Source organism: Danio rerio, chromosome 6 (assembly GCF_052040795.2).
Source record: "Danio rerio strain M-AB ecotype USA chromosome 6, GRCz13ab, whole genome shotgun sequence".
Lineage (NCBI taxonomy): Eukaryota > Metazoa > Chordata > Actinopteri > Cypriniformes > Danionidae > Danio > Danio rerio.
This window is the reverse complement of record NC_141026.1, coordinates 41,878,484-41,901,349: the sequence shown is the minus strand read 5'-3', so window position 1 is coordinate 41,901,349 and position 22,866 is coordinate 41,878,484. Positions and strand designations below refer to the sequence as shown.

General features: G+C 35.4%; 1 protein-coding gene across 1 annotated transcript in view; it reads left to right on the top strand.

Annotated features, from left to right (window-relative positions):
- The window catches only part of itgb7 (integrin, beta 7), a 35,551-nt gene that overhangs the window by 8,785 nt on the left and 3,900 nt on the right, over positions 1 to 22,866 (top strand). Inside the window, exons 2-15 of the mRNA XM_087257730.2 lie at positions 40 to 73; positions 1,015 to 1,078; positions 1,217 to 1,296; positions 5,367 to 5,565; positions 8,327 to 8,497; positions 10,819 to 11,060; positions 11,156 to 11,311; positions 12,594 to 12,689; positions 13,151 to 13,240; positions 16,386 to 16,526; positions 16,631 to 16,821; positions 17,993 to 18,210; positions 20,832 to 21,039; positions 22,690 to 22,865. Coding sequence (XP_087113856.1) covers positions 71 to 73; positions 1,015 to 1,078; positions 1,217 to 1,296; positions 5,367 to 5,565; positions 8,327 to 8,497; positions 10,819 to 11,060; positions 11,156 to 11,311; positions 12,594 to 12,689; positions 13,151 to 13,240; positions 16,386 to 16,526; positions 16,631 to 16,821; positions 17,993 to 18,210; positions 20,832 to 21,039; positions 22,690 to 22,865 — 2,035 coding nt within the window. The 5' untranslated portion in view covers positions 40 to 70. The remainder of the gene's footprint in view (positions 1 to 39; positions 74 to 1,014; positions 1,079 to 1,216; positions 1,297 to 5,366; positions 5,566 to 8,326; positions 8,498 to 10,818; positions 11,061 to 11,155; positions 11,312 to 12,593; positions 12,690 to 13,150; positions 13,241 to 16,385; positions 16,527 to 16,630; positions 16,822 to 17,992; positions 18,211 to 20,831; positions 21,040 to 22,689; position 22,866) is intronic.

Here is a 22,866-nt window from a genome sequence, read left to right as displayed (position 1 = left end):
TTTTTAACATTTTAAAACATCTTCTTTTTATTACCAAAGAAAAGGTTTGGGACCACTTGAGGGCGAGTAAATGGTGAGTAAATCAGTTTTTTGGGTGAACTATCCTTTTAATATAAAAGCTTAATCTTTTTATTCTGCTTTTAATTAATGAATGGTATTTTATGGAGTTAACTTGTTGACAAAGGTTTGGCAGTGGAACCACGCCTAACTTTGTCTCCTTAACCATTCACCTACTACTTAAAACTTATTTAAGGCAGACCAGCCCTCTAGCACTGTTCTTCTCGTTCTCTCGAACTCGTAGGGACATTATTGTAGAACCACAGATAAACCTACAGTACCTACCTGTTTACTGTTGATCCTCTTACTTCCCTTCCCCTTAATTCTGCTGTTCTCTTACCATCCCTTTCATCCCTACAATAAAATCTAGCTCAAAATGTGGCAAGGTCCATGCTGGTGAAATATTTCCTAATAGGACTGCATGATATTGGAAAAATCTGATATTGCGATGTGATTACAGTGTCACAAGATAGTTTGAATAGCTCTATTTGTCGTTTTTCTGAGGAGTCTAACAGTATTCAAGTAGAGAATTCAAAAAATGCTCTCATTTCTTGTTTTTTTTTGTCTCGTTTCTAGTCCAAAGATTTAAAAATTCCCAGAGCAAGTAAAAACAGTAGATATTAAGAAGAAAAATGTAGATATTTGGACTAGAAACAAGAAAAAATAAACAATTTTTTGCATAAATCATGTAAATTCCATATAAATACAGTGATTAAATACAGTTCTGTAGCTTCTGGTCAACTATAATTCAGTCTATAAATCTACTTTAAATCACAGAATTGGTCTAATATTGCATATCTTTGCGATGTGACTTTTGTGGCTGCGCACATTGCGATATTGATGCTGAAATGAAATATTGTGCAGTCCTTATATATCCTAATATATTTCATAAACTAGAAATAAATACATAATAAACCTAAGCCTACAGGTATAATAAAACTCTGTCTTTCTCTCCAGATGAAGGCTGTGCTGATAGCTTTGATGGTTCTCTTACACTGTTTGGGACAGAAGTATACACTAGGTAGTGCACTTATTTTTTTATTAAATTGTGCATTTTAAAAATTGGATGGTAGGTTTTTGATGCTTTTAATACAAACTAATGGTATGTTTATGTGCACTAATGTATTATGTAAACTAATAATGTTTATGTGCATTTTAGGGGAAGAACCCGTTTGCCAAAATCAGCCTTCATGTTCTGAATGTATCAGGAGTCCTGGATGTGCTTGGTGCACACAAATGGTAGGTCACATCATGTAAATGTAAATTATGCTGATACTATTTATAACAATACATCTGATATTAATTTAAAACCTTCAAATACTTTCTTCAACTCTCTATGTAGTTTTGTTTGAAGATGTCCGTATAGAACTTTCCATTGCATATTATACAAATCTCTTGGTTTGCTTCAACCTAAGTTCCGTAGTCAATGATATTGCTGTTTAAATGGGTTTATTTTAGTTCCACTTCTTATTTAAAGCAGTTTTTTCCTTCATATTCTCTTTGACATATTTTACAGAATTAATTTGTTGTTTTAAGAATTACAACAGAAAGTGGCCGAAGGTCCTTTCAATACAAAGCTCCTTTTGACTGGAATAATCTTCCTTCTTTTTAAATATAATATAAAGACATTAGCCTTTTCAGGTCTCATTTATCTTCTCTTTTGGAAACAACTTGTAAATGTTATTGTTGGTTCCAATTTAAATGTTTATTATTTATTTTTATATAAAACTGTTTGTACTTTTGATTATATGTTTTTGTTAGTTTAGCCTTTAGACAGTGGGAAGTGTTTCAGGTGAAGTGTGTTGTTTGTTTGATTCGCTTACCTCTATGTTTGTTATGATGTGTTGTACTCTGTTTGATTTATGTACTTCGTAGGGACCCCCTTGAAAATGAGACAGTTCATCTCAAGGGGCTATCTCATTTAATCAATTCAAAATTCAATTCAAAATTGAAGTGAAATGTAGAATAGTTGAACCCAATCATCAGAATTGAGAGGATGTATTTGTTCAAGTATTATATATATGTCAGTGTCTGTTAGAGAGAAGCACGCAACATCTAATATACACTATGACAACGTTTTTAGCATTGCGCTTTGCATTTTGTGCATGTTTGGGGGCACTTTTCCTGCTGTGGCAACTGTGGTTATGCTTGCTTTTTCTATGCAAACTAACCAAATATGTCAAAATACATTTGACCTTAATAGTCTTTTTGCTAAGCCGTGTAACAGCGTTAAAGCATTAGATTCAAGTGGGGTTTTGAATGTGCCACCTATTTCCTTTGTTGAAACTCATGTTGTTTATTCCTTGTATAATTTTCTGGCTCAGTTTGACCCATTTTCATTTTGAGTTGTAGGAACTACTAATTAACCTCCCAAGTTTTATGAGATTTTGTATTACTGCTCAATTAAATTTGTATAATGGGGATATTTGCAGGTCAGTTTTATGGTTAAGATACACAGATAAAAAAGTATTTTGTTATCTCTTGCTCATAGCCTCTAATTGAGTTTTCATTAACATGTATGCATTTTGGTTGGTGCTTTTATACAAATTAATAATGTGCATCGGTGGTGTACATTTTTATCAATTGATGTATATGTTAATTTAGCTGTAAATCAGAGATTGTAACATTGCTAGTGCATCGTCAATTTGACCTTTGTAAAAGCAAACTAATAAATTTGCTAGTTCACTCTAAAATGGGAAATTAGTTAATAATTAATTTTCATATTGTTCTGATTACCTGAGATCTTCGTTAATCTCAAATGAACATAATTTAGATTAAATCTGAGAGCCACCTCATACTCCATAGACAGCAAGTGTCTTGAAAAGGAACTTAAACTTTTGTCAAAAACATACAAAGTATAATCAAAGCACCAAGAATGGTTTGTGTTCCAAAAAACCTGCAAAAACAACTTTGTTTGCCTATATCTTCTCTGCTGCATCAGGTTGTCAATGTGTACATTTACCATATGTAGTGCGACACATTGGAGTTAACAGTGCAACAGGCAAGCATTGCATTGCCAATAGTCAGGGCTTGACAAACAACCGCCAACCCACTAAATGCAGGGTTGATTTCAGCTGTGACGAGTTTGACAGCCGCTTCCTCTAGCCACTTTGGCTGGTGAAAATATTTTTTAATTGTAGTTTTTTTAAAAGCATGGTTCTACAATAAGGAAAGCCCAAAATGCATGCAAATGCATTTTTTAATCGAGAAGCAGCATAACTGACAAAAATAATTATGTTCGTGAGAGCAATAGAAAACAGGTGAATACCGAATGAGAGGATTATCACTCGCGCCAACAGCTGATGTGATTTGCGAGACTGTTTAAAACACGTGTGCGTTTCTGTTTCCTTGCCATGCCTAGAAACGCAACTGATGTGATCATTTCTCTTTAAAATAGACTTGACAAAAAGTTATGCTCAAACACCCATTGTCTTGCTGCTTTCAGGAGCTCCAGATTTGTCTTTTTTATAAGCAGCACCAGTTGCTTTCGCTTTAACCATTATTTGAACAGATTATTAGTTGGCCTACATTTAACCATGTGCTTGTGATCATCCTTTCATTATCACACATGCTATGTTCTCACCCGATTTCTTTTGCTTACAGTTATTTTGGTTGATATGTTTTAATTATCATTTTTTACAATAACATTGCTTTAATAGGAGATTAAATCCCCTTTTACAGTATGTGTAGTTAACTGGTGGTTTGGGACCTTAAGCCTGGACAGATTACTGTGCATATTTTAGATGCATGACAATAATTATTTTTTAAATGTCAATTGTTGTTGTTTAAAATTTAAAATTTGAAGTTAAGAAAAAAATAATTATTTATGTTTGGTGTGGTCAGAGATAAATTTGGTAAATCCTTAATTCTGAACCCTGAAAAGTCATGTGAAACAAAACTGAATTGTAATATGACACTATGAAACCATAAACCATTTGCTCATGCTTATTAAGCAAGTTCATACAGGACACACAAAAAGTGAAGTGAATGAGAAGGCATGTGGAGATGACACAAAATCCTAAATCAAGTAATTTTACCATGTCAAAGTCATATTTAAGTGTATTAAAATATTTTCCCACAGCAAAATTGTGGCTAGTGAAAATGCTGAGTGGCTAGAAATGTTGGAAAACTACTAGCCACAGTGGCTGGGGATCAAAAAAAGTTAATGTCAAGTCCTGCCGATTGTAAACGTAGACATTGATGAACAAATAGTTTTTAAATTTTAGAATCCAAATTTTCTTGGAACTTTGCATGTGCAGCAGCTGCAGCTGAACCAATGAACTCTTATTAAATGTTTTGATAATATTTTAGATACTTTTTCTTAACTTCGAACATCTTACATGTTTCCAAAATACCTTAATTTGTGTTCCTAAGACAAATGAGGGTCTTAAGAGATTGGAAAGACATGATTAGGAGTGATTTATCACAGAATTTGAATTTTTGGGTAAACTACACTTTTAAAGGCTAATTAGTATAAAAGCAAACAGTCTATATGTCATTTTCATAATGTCCAATGTAACACATAAACTGGTGCAAATTAGGTCATGAACAAGAAGCCATATAGAAGAAGCCAATAATGACAATGTCATTACAACACAGATAAAAAACATGCGTTTTGTAGGGCATTAAATAAAGGAACATTTACAAATTTCAGCCAAAGAGTCACTTCCTCAGCCTTTCAGCATTCTATTCACTGCAATTTTTAGTTACACAAAAAGAGAGTTTGCTATTACTAACTCGAGATGTAAGATGCAAGATGTAAGATAAGTCTTAGGTGTCTCTAGAATGCTTCTGAGAAAGTTTCAACACTTTCACGTTCAGAGTACTCACACACAAACACATTAACTTTCCACTGTTTTTCCACATCTACTCACAACAAATGTAAAAGGATACAAGTTATTATACACTGCTCTATGAATATCCGTTATGTTACTGTATCTGAGGTTGAAGTGTTATCTTTCATAGTTGTACTGACACTATGCAGCTGTAGGGATTCCAGCACTTATGAATTACATATAAATTTGTCTGTCTTTTCTTTATTTGCACTGTTTTAAAAACAAGTTAAACTTGTAAAACTACACTCCTACACTATGTTGCAGTAGGAAATTGAAATAAAATAGAATTGTTGCATTTATATCACTCCAAAATTACTGTAAACACTCTATACCTGCACACAGCTCTGTCCAAATAGCTTATAAAAGTTGATTTTGCATAATAAGTGAGCTTTAATATTGAATTATTGTCTTATTTTTAACAACTGTTCTTCATAACTGATTGTGCTTAATAATGCGAATGTCCTTTTAATGCAGAACTTCTTGAAATCGGGTGAATCTAATGAACGACGCTGTGATTCTCCGAAGTCTCTGAAGGATAGGGGTTGTGAAGATGTTCGTGTAATCAATCCTGGAAAACATCCATTGGACTATGTGAAGAACAATGACCTCAGCAATGATTCTTATAATGTGGTTCAACTCAAACCTCAGAATGTCAACATTAAACTACGAGTTGGTGAGCTTAAGACTTCAGCTCAGACAAACATTAGAAGAAAAACTTGAAACTGTATTTACACTTAGTAGATACAATATTATACAGTAAACAGATATTGCTCTCTCAGAAATAAAGGTACAAGAGCAGTCACTGGTCGAAAGATACATATTTGTACTTAAAGGGTATATATTGGTACCTCAAAGGAAAATATTAGTACCTAAAATTTTTAAGTGGTACTCTTTTGTACTTCTTAGGTACTAATATGTACTCTTGTACCTCTATTTCTGAGAGTGTGAAGATATACTGAAATATCATTCAAAATGGCATACAAAACAATTGGCACAAACTAGATACGAAACCATATTACAGACTCTCTTCATCATAGCTAGTCAATAGTACATTTTAAATAGACTTTTTCTTTTTATCTGCACCAGACTCTTTCTTGTGAACCACAGGTCACCAAACTTGGTCTTGGAGGGTAGGTGTTAGGGCTGCTGGATTACGGAAAAATCATAATCATGATTATTTTGGTCATAACCGTGATTGTGATTATTTAAAACGATTATCAGTTGAAATCAAAATTATTAGCCTTCCAGTGACATTTTTTATATAAATATTACTAAATTTTTTCACAGTATTCCCTTTAATATTTTTTCTGCTGGAGAAAGGCTTATTTGTTTTATTTTGGCTAGAATAAAAGCAGGTTTAAATATTTTGAAAAGTCTTTATTTAAAGTCAATATTATTAGCCCCCTTAAGCAATACATGTTTTGATGAACTTATTTATACAATGACTTGCCTAATTACCCCAATTAAGCCTTTGAATGTCACTTTAATCTGAATGCTTGTATTTTGAAAAATATCTAGTAAAATATTATTTACTGTCATCATAGCAAAGATAAAATAAATCAATCATAGAAATCAGTTATTAAAACTATTATGTTTAGAAATGGGTTGAATAAAAATCTTTCCGTTAAAAAGAAATGGGGGGGGGGGGGTTGCTAATAATTCAGCAGGGCTAATAATTCTGACTTATATGCAATTATTTTCCTCCCTGTAAATAAGGAAAGGGAAATATATACAGTAGAATTAAGTATGAAGCAAACTGTGCTTTAAGCATCTTCACTGTAATAAAAAAAACTTCAGCTACAAAAGTTCTTCAGTCAAGAGCAGTGAGGGATTTTGTCCTTTTGTTGTTTGATTAATGATAAAAACGTCGGCAGCAGGAATATTGCATGCTGTTACTTTAAGAATAGTTCTGCTTAATGGTTTCTCTTTCCCGTGTCTTTTGATTCTCAACTCGTTTGTTTATTACACAAATGAGGGTTAATATGAATAATCACTAAACACCGTGTTTTGACACAAATTTGACTTCTAAACGCTCACATTAAGATGGCTTTAGTTGTGTGTGCTCTGCTCGTCTCTGAGGCTGAGCACACAAAACCATGCGATCTCTTTTGCGCTTTTAAAAACTTGAATGTTTCAAATGTACATCAATGAGTGATGCGCATCCAGTGATGCAAAAGTTACATTACAGTACAAGCCTTTAGTCATTTTCACGTGAAACTGAGCTTTGCAGAGCATCAAATGTGTACAACTGGAAAAGGGGCGATATATGATGCAATAATCGTTTACTTGATTAATGGTTTTTCATAATCGTTAGAAGCCAAAATGGAAATCGAAACCGAATTTTTAATTAATTGCACAGCCCTAGTAGGTGTCCTGCAGAGATGACTCCAACTTGCCTCAACAAACGTTTGGAAGTTTCAAGTATACCTAACACATTAATTAGATGGTTCAGGTGTGTTTGATCAAGGTTGGATCTAGGGCTAGACGATATAACCTAAAAATAAATCACAAAAAAATATACTTATGATTTAAATAAAAAAAAAAATTCCCTCATTGAAGATTATTAACCTATATAGCATATTAGCTTAAGCAAATGTGTAAGCAGGTTCAAATGTGTCACACAGTCATTTTTTGTTGCGCATGCTTGTGCTACTGTGTTCTTTTTTTATTTCATAGAGCACAGCATTTCTCAGAGTTCTTTTCTACTTGCTGCCATATTGTTTGTGTGTTTCTACGGCAAATGCAGGGGAACAACCAGCATAATCTCATGAGGAAACTTAACTATTTTACGTTTTGACAGTTTAGTGGCTAATTTGTTGAAATTCATACGAGTTCAGACGTACAAAAGGGTACAATTTTTTTTTAAAGGAGGCGTGACACCCAACCCAACCCCTAAACCGGGGGATGAGCAAATCATACTAAATTGTATGACTTAGATCATTCAATTTCATACGAAATAGCCACTAAATCAAAAAGTTATAAATTGAACTTCAAGTGTTAGAGTAAAAACAATTTCCATGCAAACAAATCGGTGTAAACTACACACTCGAGTTAATAGATTAAATAGATTTATCGCCCAGTCCTAGTTGGATCTAAAATCTGCAGGACACCGACCCTCCAAGACCAAGTATGGTGATGTGTTATAAACACTCCATGTTTCTGAGATGACACAAATTCTGAGTGTGCTTCATGCAGGTGAGTGGGCTTGACAAACCACCTCTAGAAGACACTCTTTCCTCTCTGTGTATGTCTGTATGTTTATATATGTGTGTGTATGTATGTTTGAAAAAACTGCTAGACTTATCAGTGCATTTATGTATTGCTACTCTGTGGTGATTTAGAGTGCTTCTTTTATCTTCCTTTAGCAATTTATGTTAATTTCATCAAAATCAGTAAATGTAAATATTCTAAATGACTTTCTTTCCAATTTGCAGGAGTTCCATATGAGTTCACAGTTGAGTTTAAGAGGGCTCAGGGTTACCCTATAGATCTGTACTACCTGATGGATCTCAGTTACTCCATGCAAGATGATCTGGAGCAAATCAAAACCCTAGGGCAGAAAATCCTCAAGAAGCTGAAGGACATCACAGAGACCGTCCGGATTGGTGAGACTTGCTGACTGAAAGACTTCATGATTTTACACAAACACATCAACATAATTTTAAAAACTTGTTGCATACATTATTGAACATACATCATACAGGGTTCTTACGGGTGCTGGAAATCCTGGAAAATGCTTGATTTTTAATATAATGTTTTCAAGGTTAGAAAAGTGCTTGGATTTTGGACAAAGTGCTTGAACCTGCTTGAGTTTGAATTTGCTGGGCTCGAAATTGACTGTTTTGGTTGCATATATGCACAATTTCATCTGCGACCTCTAAATATGGTTGGGAGCATAAGTGCGAGGGCTTAAATTGTTGTTGTGCGACCAGTTTTCATTGCTAAATGTTCACCGCATGCATGTATTTATGGAGCTAATAATATGCCAAAACAGTCTGAATTTGAATTGTGTTAAATTTAATTATTAATAATTGTAAGCTAATAAAACTGATCATATGCTATTAAAAATGTTAAACTGAATTTGAATTTCTTAACCCGATTATAGAACATCTAAAATTTAAGACAATTTTTTTAAGTCAGATTTTTATAGACATATTTTCAAACTTTAGATTTTTTGGTTCTGAATTCAAAGACTGCAGATTTTGGGTATGTAAAAAATACAGTTTTTTAAGAATTCAAAATATTCAATTTCAGATTGTTTTGGCATTATTAGCTTCATACTGATTTAGGAAACATTCACCCGGAATGCAACTTTGCATCTGAAACGCCAATTCAATGACTGTAAAAAAAAAAAATAGCAATGCACTTGAAATATTATGAACGATTGGTCATGAAAGTTTGGTTATACACCCAAACAAAATCTGACTGTGAGCTCATTTCTTGAGATATCAACTTTAGGTAGAAAGAGACCAAACTTTAAAACATACTTCATTCAATAACTGAACTTTTTAAATTTATTTTTTCACTATTTTTGGGTGAACTGTCCCAATAAATCTAAGCTCCAAAATAGTCAACCATTTAAGTGTAAATGTCATTTTGTGTTTTTTAAAATAGCACAATGAATTTAAATGTGAATAAGTACATACAACATATATAAACATGATTAACCGTGGTTGTTAGGTGCTGGAAAAGCATACAAATGCACCTTAAAAATTGCTTGGAAAGTGCTGGAATTTGAAGTTGGAAAAGGTGTAAGAACCCTGAACATAAGTTTGAAAAAGTTTGGTTAATTTTATTGACCTTATTCTTCAAGTACGATTGGGCGCAGCGATTGGAATCTTTTTGGCTTAAGACTTCCAGTCTTAATCACCTCCATTGAATTTTAGACGTTAAAAACGACTCTTTCTGCTGCTGGATGTTGCAAACTGATATTTTCTTATTATATTATACAACTTTTTGTCTATAGTTATAAACACAATTGTTTGTAAAGCAAGTGCTTTGACTATTTTCCTAGTCATTTCTCCAACAGCCGAATGAATCAGAAGTTTAAAACAATCTCGAAAATGTGCTCACTTTCACATTGAAGAATAAGGTCTGAGGGGGAATATAAAAAATATATATTTATAAATAATATATCTTATGTATTTAATGCATTTTTGTGATAAATATATTAATTTCTAGTTATATGCTGCTCAGAAATATTTAATCAGTTAACTGCCTTCAGTTTTATGGTCTTAATGTTTTATTTTACAGAACACTACATTATTTTATGAATAATTCAAGTATGCTTTACATTGATCAAAAAATGTTTCACAGATGTATGACAATTTGGACAAAACAATATTAAGAAGCACTAAAAATTGTTTCTTGAAAGAGAAGCGGCATATTAGAATAAAAAAAGGTTCATTTGACCTTACAGACTAGTAATAAAACTTGTAGAAACTAATGAAGAGTAATGAAAATTCTGCTTTGTCATGACAGTAATAAATTATTATTTTATAGAAAATATAGATATATATAGATTAGCAAAATATATTTAAATAAAATCTAATCTATTTTAAAATCTTGCAATAATTCGCAATACCACAGATTTGTTTTTAATCCAGTATGAGGTTTACTTTAAAAACATCAGAACAACGTAATGAACTCAAAGATGGAAGTTATCTTGATTAAAAAGTAGAGGGAATCTTGAATTGAACAGACCCATTTGCAGAACTGCTGTTTTTAAGAGGGCTAGGAAGTTTTTGAGAATTATTATTATTATTATTTTTTTATAAATTAGAGTTGTTTTTATTTTTTTTTATTACAAACTGTTCAGACATTGACTCTAAAACGTGACATACATACAGCTCCTTTAAAGAACCTGCAGTAATTTAATCAGAACTATATTTGAGTTATTCTTGCTTACACCTTTCTCCACTTTCAGGTTTCGGGTCTTTTGTTGATAAGGAGATGTTGCCGTATGTCAGTCAGCTGCCACCGAGACGTAAGAACCCCTGTCCCAATCGCATAAACACTTGCCAGAAAGCGTTCATGTTCCAGAATGTCCTGCCACTGACGAGTGATGGCAGAGAGTTTGAACGGGAGGTGAGTAAACAGAACATCTCTGGCAACCTGGACTCTCCTGAGGCTGGTCTGGATGCTATAATGCAGGCTGCCGTCTGTAAGGTAAGACCCAGGATGACATGAAAAAAAGTGCATTTCAGCAGCGTATCAAAGAGTCAAAATATATAACAAGGCTGATTTTCCCTATTAAATGACAGGATAAGATCAAATGGGGTAATGTGACACGGATTTTGGTGTACACATCTGATGACACCTTTCACATGGCAGGAGACGGACGACTAGGTGGCGCTTTTCTGCCACATAATGGACAGTGTCATTTTAATGATATGGGTTCTTACATTGGAAAAGCCTATGTGAGTAATGTGCATTTAATGATTTTTCATGCATTTCCAATTGCAAAAGAAACAAACAATTGTCCCTTCGCATGATCCTAGGCCAATCAAAACACCAATGATAACTGCAGAAAGAACTTAAAATACTTCTTTATGATGTCTTGGCCTTTCTAAAGTGGATTTTTATGATAAGATATAAATTTTGTATTTTCCTCAGGCTGTCTGGCTACGTGCTCTCTGTATTATTAGTCCAATAAGAGCAACTTGTTAGTTTTTAAAGGAACTCTTTTTATGAAAATAGGCTAGACTTTACAAGTCACCAGGAGTTAAACAGCTGGGTTTTACCGTTTTTAAATCCATTCAGCTAATCTCCGTAAAGATGGCGGGGGAACTTTTAGCTTAGCTTAGCATAGATCATTGAATCGGATTGGACCATTAGCATCTCACTCAAAAATGTCCAATATTCAATCAGAATTTTTATGATCTAAAACTTCTTAGGCCGATAAGGCTAGGAACTAAGTTTTCATTCTGGTGTTATGACTTTGCTGCTGTATCACGGTTGCAGCAGGCGCTATGACATTACGCAGTGCCTGAAAATCAGGTAACTTTTCTGCACCAAAGTAAATATGTTCTGAATCATCTCTCACCATGTCTACATTGTTTCAAGGCATGCTTCCTGTGCAAACAGGTGGTCACATTGGTCATATTGATATACCGAAGTTGGCCAATTTTCAGGCACTGAGCTTGCTATAGGCATAGTATAGCAGCAAAGCTTTTTGATTATTATGCCAGAATGAGAGTAAATTAAAACTATGGAAGTCAATGGTCACTGGTTTCCAGTATTTTTCAAAATATCTTCGTTCGAGTTTAACAGAGAAAGGAAAATCACAAAGCCTTAAAAACAAGTAAAGGGTGTGTAAATGATGACAGAATTTTCATTTTTGGGTGAACCTTCCCTTTAAATAGGATTCAGTGATCTATGCTAAGCTAAAAGTTGTAAATTTTGGTTAAATAGTTGTAAAATGAGCCTAATTTGAAAAAAACAGTTCCAGTTCTTCAGTCCTTTAAGTTTAAGTCCACCAATGGTACTGTGTGGTTTATATGTTGGAGAAATGGGGGCATATAAAATTGCCACTAAATTTGGTTAGCTTACCTGTCATTTAAACTCCCAGAGAATTGAGGCTTATGAGGAATTGAAGTAGGATTGTTTATATATAAATACTAAATGAGTGACTGAATAAAAAAAAAAAAGAAAAACATTTAAATTAATTGATTATTTCTTTTATTTGACATTTTTCTGCAGGATTACCCATCAGTGGGTCATGTGTCTAGAGTTCTGCAGGATAACAATATTCAGCTCATATTTGCTGTCACTGAGGAAATCTATCCTGCATATAAGGTTTGAGAGAACAATTTATATACTACCAATTTAAAGCTAGGGTTTTAAGCTGTTTTTCAAAAATAATTGTTCAGTGAAGGAAAATGTTTACTCAGCAATGATGCGTTAATTGGATAAAGGTGACTATCACATATTTAAATGGGATAAATTAAATCATTTCAATTGACTTATTTAGTATATAATAATACACTTTATATTTAGGACAATTGTCTTGTGTCTTGACCTCCAAACCAGCATATTTTTTATCAGTGAATTTCTGAAGGACCATGCCTAACATGAAATAAAGCTCAGAGAAAAAAAAGATACATTTATTGTATTAAACCTGGCATTAAACCCAGAAACATTTTTTTACTGACCACAATGTTTTGAGATTTTATAAACACTTAGATATTAAAATGTGTTTAATCGTTAAAATATAACTTTTCTCTCTCAGACATATATTTAATGTATATCTTTCACAGGCGTTGAGTGCATTGATTCCTCAGTCAGTGGTTGGTGTATTGAAGAAAGACTCCAGTAATGTGGTTGATCTCATCTCTGAGGCCTACGGGGTGAGTGCTTAATTAATGTCCTTTCCAGCATTTTGAACCTGTGCAGTGACTTGTGCACTTCCCACTTAGACTAGCAGTAATTACAAGTGGCTTTAAGTACAAAAACGACAGCTTTTTCCCAGTTCTGCATAATGGTTAATCCAATACTAAATGTACTGAAACTCTGTGTTTGACCTTATTAAATGACCTACATTTTTACTTTGATACCGTATGTATCAAATCAATAAATAAAATGTAGGTGATCTTGCTACATGAGAAGAAAGAGACTGCATGTAAGAGAGTGTAAATGTACACAATGTAAAGTTGGGACATTATGGTTGAGACAGTATAGAAAACATAAATAAAAAAAGAAAGTAGTGATTTCTAAATTTACTTTGACTTGTATTTCATTGCAGACAATACATCAAACATTTTTTAATGTGTTCCTTAAACACGTATTCATGCAACAGTAAAGAATTTACCACTTTGTAATGTTGCCATTGCTTTTCACAACACTTATGACACCAAGTGATGAAGTGTTTCATGTGTAGTTTTGTCTCATTTTCTTCAAATGCAAGTTTTAAGGTGGGCAACAGTACATGGTCTTCGTTGTTACATTTTGCCTTTCAAAATACGCCACACATTCTCCATTGGAGACAGGTCAGTACTGCAGGCAGGCCACTAAAACACCTGTATCCTCTTTTTTATTTGCGTTTTTTATACTGTCCCAACTTTTTCTGATTTAGGGTTTATAGCTTGCAAGGGGAATAAAAATTAGTGACCATTATGCAAAAAATACCTGATCACTTTTTACAATGTTTTTTTACCACACAATGGCATTTTAACACTTTAAAGCAGAGGTCACCAAACTTGTTCCTGGAGGGCCGGTGTCCTGCAGATTTTAGCTTCAACCCTAATCAAACACACCTGAACAAGCTAATCAAGGTCTTACTAGGTAAACTTGAAACATTCAGGCAGGTGTGTTGAGGCAAGTTGGAGCTAAACCCTGCAGGGACACCGGCCCTCCAGGAGCGAGATTGGTGACCCCTGCTTTAAAGTCTTTAATTAGTAATTAGGCTAAGGCTAGTTAAAAAAACTGTTATTTATAAGAATTTCCCAAAACATCCCAATTTGGCATCCACATGAAATTAAATGTAGGCGATTGTATAGACATTAAATTTAATAACGGGTCTACTTTGATTCTTCAATAATTTCAGAAAAAAAGTCAAAATATGGTTAAAAAGACAATCCATGGATGTTCAGTGCAACATATATTTATTTTAAAAAACACAAACTTATTAAAAAAAATTTTAAAGAAAGTGATTATGCTAGATTTGATTATACTGTATTTTAAATTATTTAAATTATTAAAACGTCTTGCCCAAAATTGAACAAATGAACTTGAGATTTAGGATTTAGGTTTTAAGTTATTTAAATATGCATTTGATATGGCACTTGTTGGTCGGTTGACTAAAACAGGAACAGAAGGAGATACCTTGTACTATAGTTATATAAATTTGCTTTAAATGTGGTGTAAAAGGGGTTCACTGGAGATCAGTTTTAATAAAACCAAGGAGATGATAATTAGTTGAAACAAACTAGTTCTTAGTCAAGGGTTGAAACCTCTGGTCCTTGAGGGACATGAAATAGAGACCGTTGGATGTTTTAAATATTTGGGAACATTTATTGACAGTGGATTGACATTTGCTGCAAAGGCAGAGTGCATCTAAAAGAAGCAATGCAGAGATTTTATCTCATTAGGAGGTTTAAACAATTTGGTGTGAGTCAAGATTTTCTGGAGATGGTGTATAAGAACTTGGTTGAAATGTTATGAGTTTTAACATAATTGCATGGTATGGACAGTTGCCAATTAAGGAAAAGCAAAAATTGTTGAGTAGTAAAAATTGCCAGTTCAATTGTAGGTAAAGCAGACAACCAAGTGAAGTTTGTTTATAAACTAATTTCGAGAGGAGCACGCGCTTATGATTGATAGCACCTGGTCCACATTAGCTAACGCTGATTCACCAATCAGACGACTCCTTAACCACTATAAATAACCAGAGTATATTACCTCAACCATCTTCATCTTGAAGAACCCCCCCTTCCACCCCTACTCCTCCCATTTCCTAGTCAGGGCAGCACGGAAGCCTAGTGGTTAGCACCACGGTCGCACAGCAAGAATGCCACCGGCTCGGACTCTGGACTCGTATGGCATTTCTGTGTGGAGTTCACATGTTCTCCTCGTGTTTGCTTGGGTTTTCACCGGGCTCTCCGGTTTCCTCCCACAGACCAAAAACATGTAACATAAGTAAATTGACAAATCTAAATTGACAGCATAGACACTTCATAGCATTTTATTCTACTTCCAACATTATTAGCAGGGGAACACTCGAGACCTACCTGAACTCGGACTTCCCTCTCGGCCTGAAACGGGGGGAGCCCCGGGCACGAGGATCTCACGAGTTCAGGGCTCTCTCCCGGGACAGCATGCCAAACAAGCTTTATAATAATTCATTAGTTAAGGGCGAACTCTTGAAATGAAATGTATTCAATGAGAATTAAACAGAAAGCACATGGCATTATTGAAGATTGTTCCCTTCACTTAAATATAAAATTTCCTACCATCAAAAAGACGTTTTACGACAACCTCATGTAAGGAAAAATATGTATCAAATGTCCTTTGTGCTGACTGCCATTAGAATTTTAAATGCTGCACGTTTTAAGTATGTATAGGGTTGTAAATTGAAATTTTTAATGTGATTTATGTGATGACATTGAATATGTTTGTGTTGCCTGTTTTTTTCTGTGATAAATTTTCACTTGTGGACAACAAAGAAAGTTAAAAAAGAAGTAAATCTAGTGGTTGGAAGGTTAATGGCAAAGTATGAATATTAAAAATGGCAGTTAATGAATATTTTGACGCTGCAAGAGAGTCTTTTAATACGTCATCAAATGATTCTTGTTCTAAATATGCCTGACAAGATGTTGGAGTACATAATCTATTGTAATTCTGAATCATTTTAGGGAGTGTCTTTTAAAAATTCTTGTAAAAATGTATCGTAGTTCTTAGCGAATTAATACAACTAGTAAACACAGTTTTCACTTCTGGTTTGATGCTTAAAATCCCCATATTGTCACACTGAATATGTTTGAATCTGTGGGCCAGAACTTGTCGTCTACACTGGTGTTGGAGCAGGAAGGAGCTCCAGCAGAACTGATGGTGTCCTACAGGTCGAAATGTAAAGACAATCAGGCGGCCAATGAATGGAGGGAAAAAGGAGAATGTCAAGGCATCAAGCATGAGAAGGTGAGCACCTCCACCAGTGACACCATCTGAATTATCAGATACCAGAAAACATATGTTGCATCTGATAAGAATGAAGAAGTTCTGTTTTTCTTGCGGCTTTATAGATAACGTTCCAAGTACGTTTGAATGCAACAGCATGTCTGAAGGAGCCTCAGATATTCCGGATCAAAATGCAAGGCATCAGTGAGGAGGTGAAGATTACAGTGGATACCGAGTGTCAGTGTGACTGTGGAGCTGCAGAAAAGTCTTCTGAACACTGCAACCATAAAGGAGATCTGTCATGTGGCATGTGCAGGTAGAGCCCCCTAGTGTCTCAGAACACACAACTACATCACCCATTTTCATTTACTGTTTTTCTCAGTCGCTTTGGTCCATTTCTCAGATCAGAATTGAAATTCTCAAAGCTATTTGTTAAACCTTCAGATTATTGCATCACTTGTGCACATATAAAAAGCAGTTTCTTATTCCTTTGAACAACTTTCTAATGCTTTTGTACATCCATGCAAATGATTATGTGCAATTCTCTGATGTTTCCTACATTATCAATTGTTTATGCCATGTTGATCGAAGTTGATTATTTTGGTTTCTGTTAAATAGTTTCACCTCCTACAACATTGAATCATTTGTTCATAGCATAAGTCTTTACATGCAAAATGGCTGAACAAGTTAAATTTGCCATAGTTTACATCAGAACACTCCTCCAGAGCACACTGTTATATTGACAACACAACTAAGTAATGTGACACATACAATGACACATGGATTTGTCATTCTGACCGCACGGACACATTCACTGACACAGAAATTAAGATTTGAGAGATGAACTAAGGATTTTGAGCAAGAGACTGGGTATGGCAGGTAATCCATGGTGTTTTGCTATTTGTACACGTTGTTTTTCGAATGCAAATACTATTTAACATAGTAGTCATCATATTTTCTATTTTGAGGGTCTAAAAAATAAAATTATGTAATTATTACATCCATGCATCGCCCTCCTCTCAATCATAGATCAGTCCAGCAGTCAAATCAGGTAAATATTTAGTTTTAAAAAGAAAACAAGAATGATGAAATTAATTCATTTAAAACATTTAAAACAAGATTGAGTGATAGAAGGACAGACTGACAGACAGACAGACAGACGGATGGATGGATGGATGGATGGATGGATGGACGGACGGACATATACAGATAGATAGATAGATAGATAGATAGATAGACAGACAGACAGACAGACAGACAGACAGACAGACAGACAGACAGACAGACAGACAGACAGACAGACAGAAGACAGACAGTCAGACAGATAGACGGATGGACAGACAGGCAGGCAGGCAGATATATGCTTAGGACTCCCAGATCACTAAATCCACCCCTGATTCTGTCTACATCGTGCATGATCGTTACAACATGACTTACTTAATGTTTGACTCAGTACTATGTTTTGTGTGTGTGTGTGTGTGTGTTAGCTGTGACGAAGGGTACTTGGGTCAGAACTGCAGTTGCGTGCAACAGAACGATACCATCAAAATGCTGGATTCCTGCCGGCCCAACAACAGATCACTTGTTTGCAGTGGCCAAGGATCCTGTGAATGTGGCAATTGTGTGTGTAGAAACGAGTACAGCGGAAAATACTGTGAGTGTGATCCTGACAGCTGTGAAAAACGCAATGGAGTGAGATGCAATGGTACGTACAGTAGTGAGCGGTGTAAAGATTTTGTCTTGATGTGTTTGTTTCTTTACGTTTTGGCATCAAAAAGGAATTATTTACCCAAAAATAAAGTTAATAATGAATACTCATCAAGCCATCGTGAGTGGATATGACTTTTTGGTGTAGTTTGAAAATTCATCAAGGCTTTTGCATGATGTATAATAGTGTTAAGTATTGGCCCTTTTTTAGGCTTCCAAGGCACAGATCTGGGATAAAACTAACACACACTCATGAAAATATTTTTGCTGCTTGTTCACACTTATTTAAAATGAGATGAATCAACACAATTCTTGAGTTTTTTTAGGGTCAACTTAATTGTTTTATGGTCAATCCACTTAAATTTGCAAAAACAATTCAGTTAAATTAATCAATTTGTATTGGGACAATGTGAAGCAATTGTGTGGAACCCAGCATTTTTTTACAGTTCATATGACACCGGGAGTTGACTTGACAAAGCAGATTGATGTTTTTACAAATATATTTCTATTTTTTTTAAATTATAAACTCAAGTTACTAACTTCCAGCAGCCGCCCAATATCTGTTCTGAAAACTTCTTGGCTGAGCTCACAGTCAGACATACAGTCGATGCGTCCATTGCATAATAGTTTGTTACCACAGTTTGTTTACCACAGAAAATGAAGAACAATGAATTTACAGTGACATTTTTCTTCTTGTTTTTCTACTCTCATCGGCGTTCAGACCGGGTGTTTTTAATGTGTACACCTAACCCCTCCCTTAACCCTATCCCATCACTAGCTCTTGAGCACATAAGTCTGAAATACTACTGGTGCTTTTACTACGAATGTGTCTTGCGAGTCACAGGTCAGCCAAGAAGTTGTTGAGTGTGCATTCGGCAGCAGCCAAAAGTCATTGATTTTAAGTTAAAAAAATTAAAGGTTTTAACATTTTTTTCATAAACAAACACATCGATCCGCTTCATAAGACCTGTTAACCCAAAGACGACACATGGTTTCATTTTTCAACAGATTTATGCACTTTTGAATGCTTCAAAAAATGGCCACTATACAACATCATTAGCATAAAATAAAAAAACACGTTCGACTGTGTTCGTCTTACAAAAGCAAGTCATATACACTAAAAAATAAAGGGTTTCACAAAATTAATTCATGCTTTCCCAACACAAATCGATTAAGTTATCTTAACAAATTTCAGTGGATTGAAAATGAAACAAAACGATCACCAGCCATTTTAGTTGGTACACCTTACTAGTACTAGGTTGGACCCCCCCTTATGCCTTCAGAACTGCCTTAATCCTTCATGACATAAATTAAACAAAGTACTGAAAACATTCCTTAGAGATTTTGGTCCATATTGACATGATAGCAACAAACAGTTGCTGCAGATTTGTCGGCTGCAAATCCATGATGCGAATCTCCCGTTCCACCACATCCCAAAGATGCTCTAATGGATTGAGATCTGGTGACTGTGGAGGACATTTGAGTACAGTGAACTCATTGTCATGTTCAAGAAGCCAGTCTGAGATGATTCACGCTTTATGGCATGGCACGTTATCCTGCTGGAAGTAGCCATGAGAAGATGGGTACACTGTGGTCATAAACAGATGGACACGGTCAGCAACAATACTCAGCTAGGCTGTGGCGTTTACACGATGCTCAATTGGTACTAAGGGGTGCAAAGTGTGCCAAGAAAATAAAATAATATCCACCACTACCACCACCAGCTTGAACCGTTTTTTGCAAGGCAGGATGGATCCATGCTTTCATGTTGTTGACGCCAAATTCTGACCCTACTGTGCAAAAGTTGCAGCAGAAATCAAGACTCATCAAACCAGGCAACGTTTTTCCAATCTTTTACTGTGCAATTTTGATAAGCCTATGCCAATTGTAGCCTCAGGAGGACAGACAGGAGTGGCACCCGGTGTGGTCTTCTGCTGCTGTAGCCTATCCGCCTCAAGGTTGGACATGTTGTGCATGCAAAGTTGCTCTTCTGCCTACATTTGTTGTAACGAGTGGTTATTTGAGTTACTGTTGCCTTTCTATCAGCTCGAACCAGTCTGGCCATTCTCCTCTGACCTCTAGCATCAACAAGGCATTTGCATCCACAGAACTGCCGCTCACTGGATATTTTCTCTTTTTCAAACCATTCTTTGTAAACCCTAGATATAGTTGTGCATGAAAATCCCAGTAGATCAGCAGTTTCTGAAATACTCAGACCAGCCTGTCTGGCACCAACAACCATGCCACATTCAAAGTCACTTAAATCACCATTCTTCTCCATCTAATGCTCGGTTTGAACTGCAGCAGATCATCTTGACCATGTCAACATGCCTAAATGCATTGAGTTGCTGCCATGTGATTGGCTGATTAGAAACTTGCAGTTGGACAAGTGTACCTAATAAAGTGGCCTGTGAGTTTAAGTTGTCTTGAACAATCTAAAAAAAAAAAAAAAAAAGAATTGTGTTGTTTCAGCTCATTTTAAATATGTAGTTTGAACAAGCAACAAAATTAATTTTTTTGAGCGTACACTGACCAAGGATTGCTTGATGGTGGAGTAAACAGGTCATTTTTTACAACTCACAGATCTAATAGATTTCTCTATTTGTTTGTTTGTTGCAGGTAAAGGCAAATGCGAGTGTGGTAAATGTGAATGTAGAGACCGATATACGGGTTCCGCGTGCGAGTGCTCACCTAGCCAAGACAAGTGTAAGAATGATTGGGGCCTTTGCAGTGGTCAAGGGGAATGTGTTTGCAACCGCTGTCATTGTAAACCAGGCGTCATTGGAGATTACTGCTCTGCTTTCATGGACGCTTGCGAGCTGTTCAAGTGAGTTTTTTGTCTCTTCCTGTCTTCTGATATCTAGTTCAAGATTTTTTGTGTGTGGGTTTGTTTCTTTAAACCACAACGGCTGTTTCCTCTGCATGTTTTCTGTTGTTCATACAGTAAGCCTCAATTCTGAAATAATGTCTGGTCCTCATTTAAGCTTATTATGCAACGTATTACAACACTTTACAATTTTATTCTTGTTAAGTAATACAAAAAATAAAACCACAAAACTAAAAGCATGGATAACTAAAATAATAAGGTAACTAAAATAAAAATAATGATGGCTTATTATATTTCAGGTGGTTATCAAGGAAATGTGGTTTTCAATCATGTAACTTCATGTTTTTAAATGATGACAGGTTAAATTAATAAAAACACCATTGGCCAGTGACCATGCGTATATTATTTTTACTAGACATAAAACTATACACTCACTGGCCACTTTATTAGGTACACTTGTTTAACTGCTTGTTAACACAAATTTTAATCAGCTAATCACATGGCAGTAACTGAATACATTTAGGCATGTAGACATGGTCAAGACGATTTGCTGCAGTCAAAACTGAGCATCAGAATGAGGAAGAAAGATGATTTAAGTGACTTTGATTGTGGCATGGTTGTTGGTGCCAGACAGGCTGGTTTGAGTGTTTCAGAAAATGCTGATCTATTGGGATTTTCACGTACAACCATCTCTAGGGTTTACAAAAATGGTCCGAAAATATCCAGTGAGCGGCAGTTCTGTGGGCGCAAATGCCTTGTTGATGCCAGAGGCAAAAGGAAAATGGCCAGACTGATTCGCATTGATAGAAAGGCAACAGTAACTCAAATAACCACTTGTTACAACTGAGGTTAAACTTTGAGGCAGATGGGCTACAGCAGCAGAAGACCACACCGGGTGCCACTCCTGTCAGCAAAGAACAGCAAACTGAGGTCACAATTGGCACAGGCTCACTAAAATTGGACAATAGAAGATTGGAAAAACGTTGCCTGGTCTCATGAGCCTCTATTTCTGCTGCACAATTTGGATGGTAGGGTCAGAATTTGGCGTCAACAACATGAAAGCATGGCTCCATCCAGCCTTGTACCAATGGTTCAGGCTGATGGTGGTGGTGTAATGGTGTGGGGGACATTTTCTTGGCACACTTTGGGTGCATTAGTACCAATTGAGCATCGTGTCAACGCCACAGCCTACCTGAGTATTGTTGCTCAGCATGTCCATTCCTTTATGCCCACAGTGAAATATGATGGAACAGGAAATCTGCAGACACTGTGTGATGCTATCATGTCAATATAGAAAATCTCTGACGAATATTTCCAGTACCTTGTTGAATCTATGTCAAAAAGGCAATTAAGGCAATTCTGAAGGCAAAAGGGGGTCCAACCCGGTACTAGTAAGGCGTACCTCATAAAGTGAGAGCAGAACAAATTGGGGAAATTCATTTAATTCCATTTTTTTGTCATTATTATTTTTTATTTACTCATTATTTTTATTATCATTCGATTTCTAACAACATCAAGGTCATGGGTTTGATTCGCAGGGAATGCTCGACTGATAAAAGTCCTTGAATGTAATGTACTAGACATTTATTCTTTGTATCAAAATGTCTGACTCAAGCTTGCATGTATGTATAATACTTCTCGTCTCTGCAGGGACTGTTTGGCATGTCATTTGGAAGGTAGCGGCTCCTGTCATGAGAGATGTTTCAATGCTACAGTAAAACATCTTGAAGGCACTCATGAATTGTCTTGCATATATAAACACGTTTCATACAGTGTGGAGCTTAAGGCCAGTGGCGAAGTTAATGTTAAATATGCAGACCTGCCTCG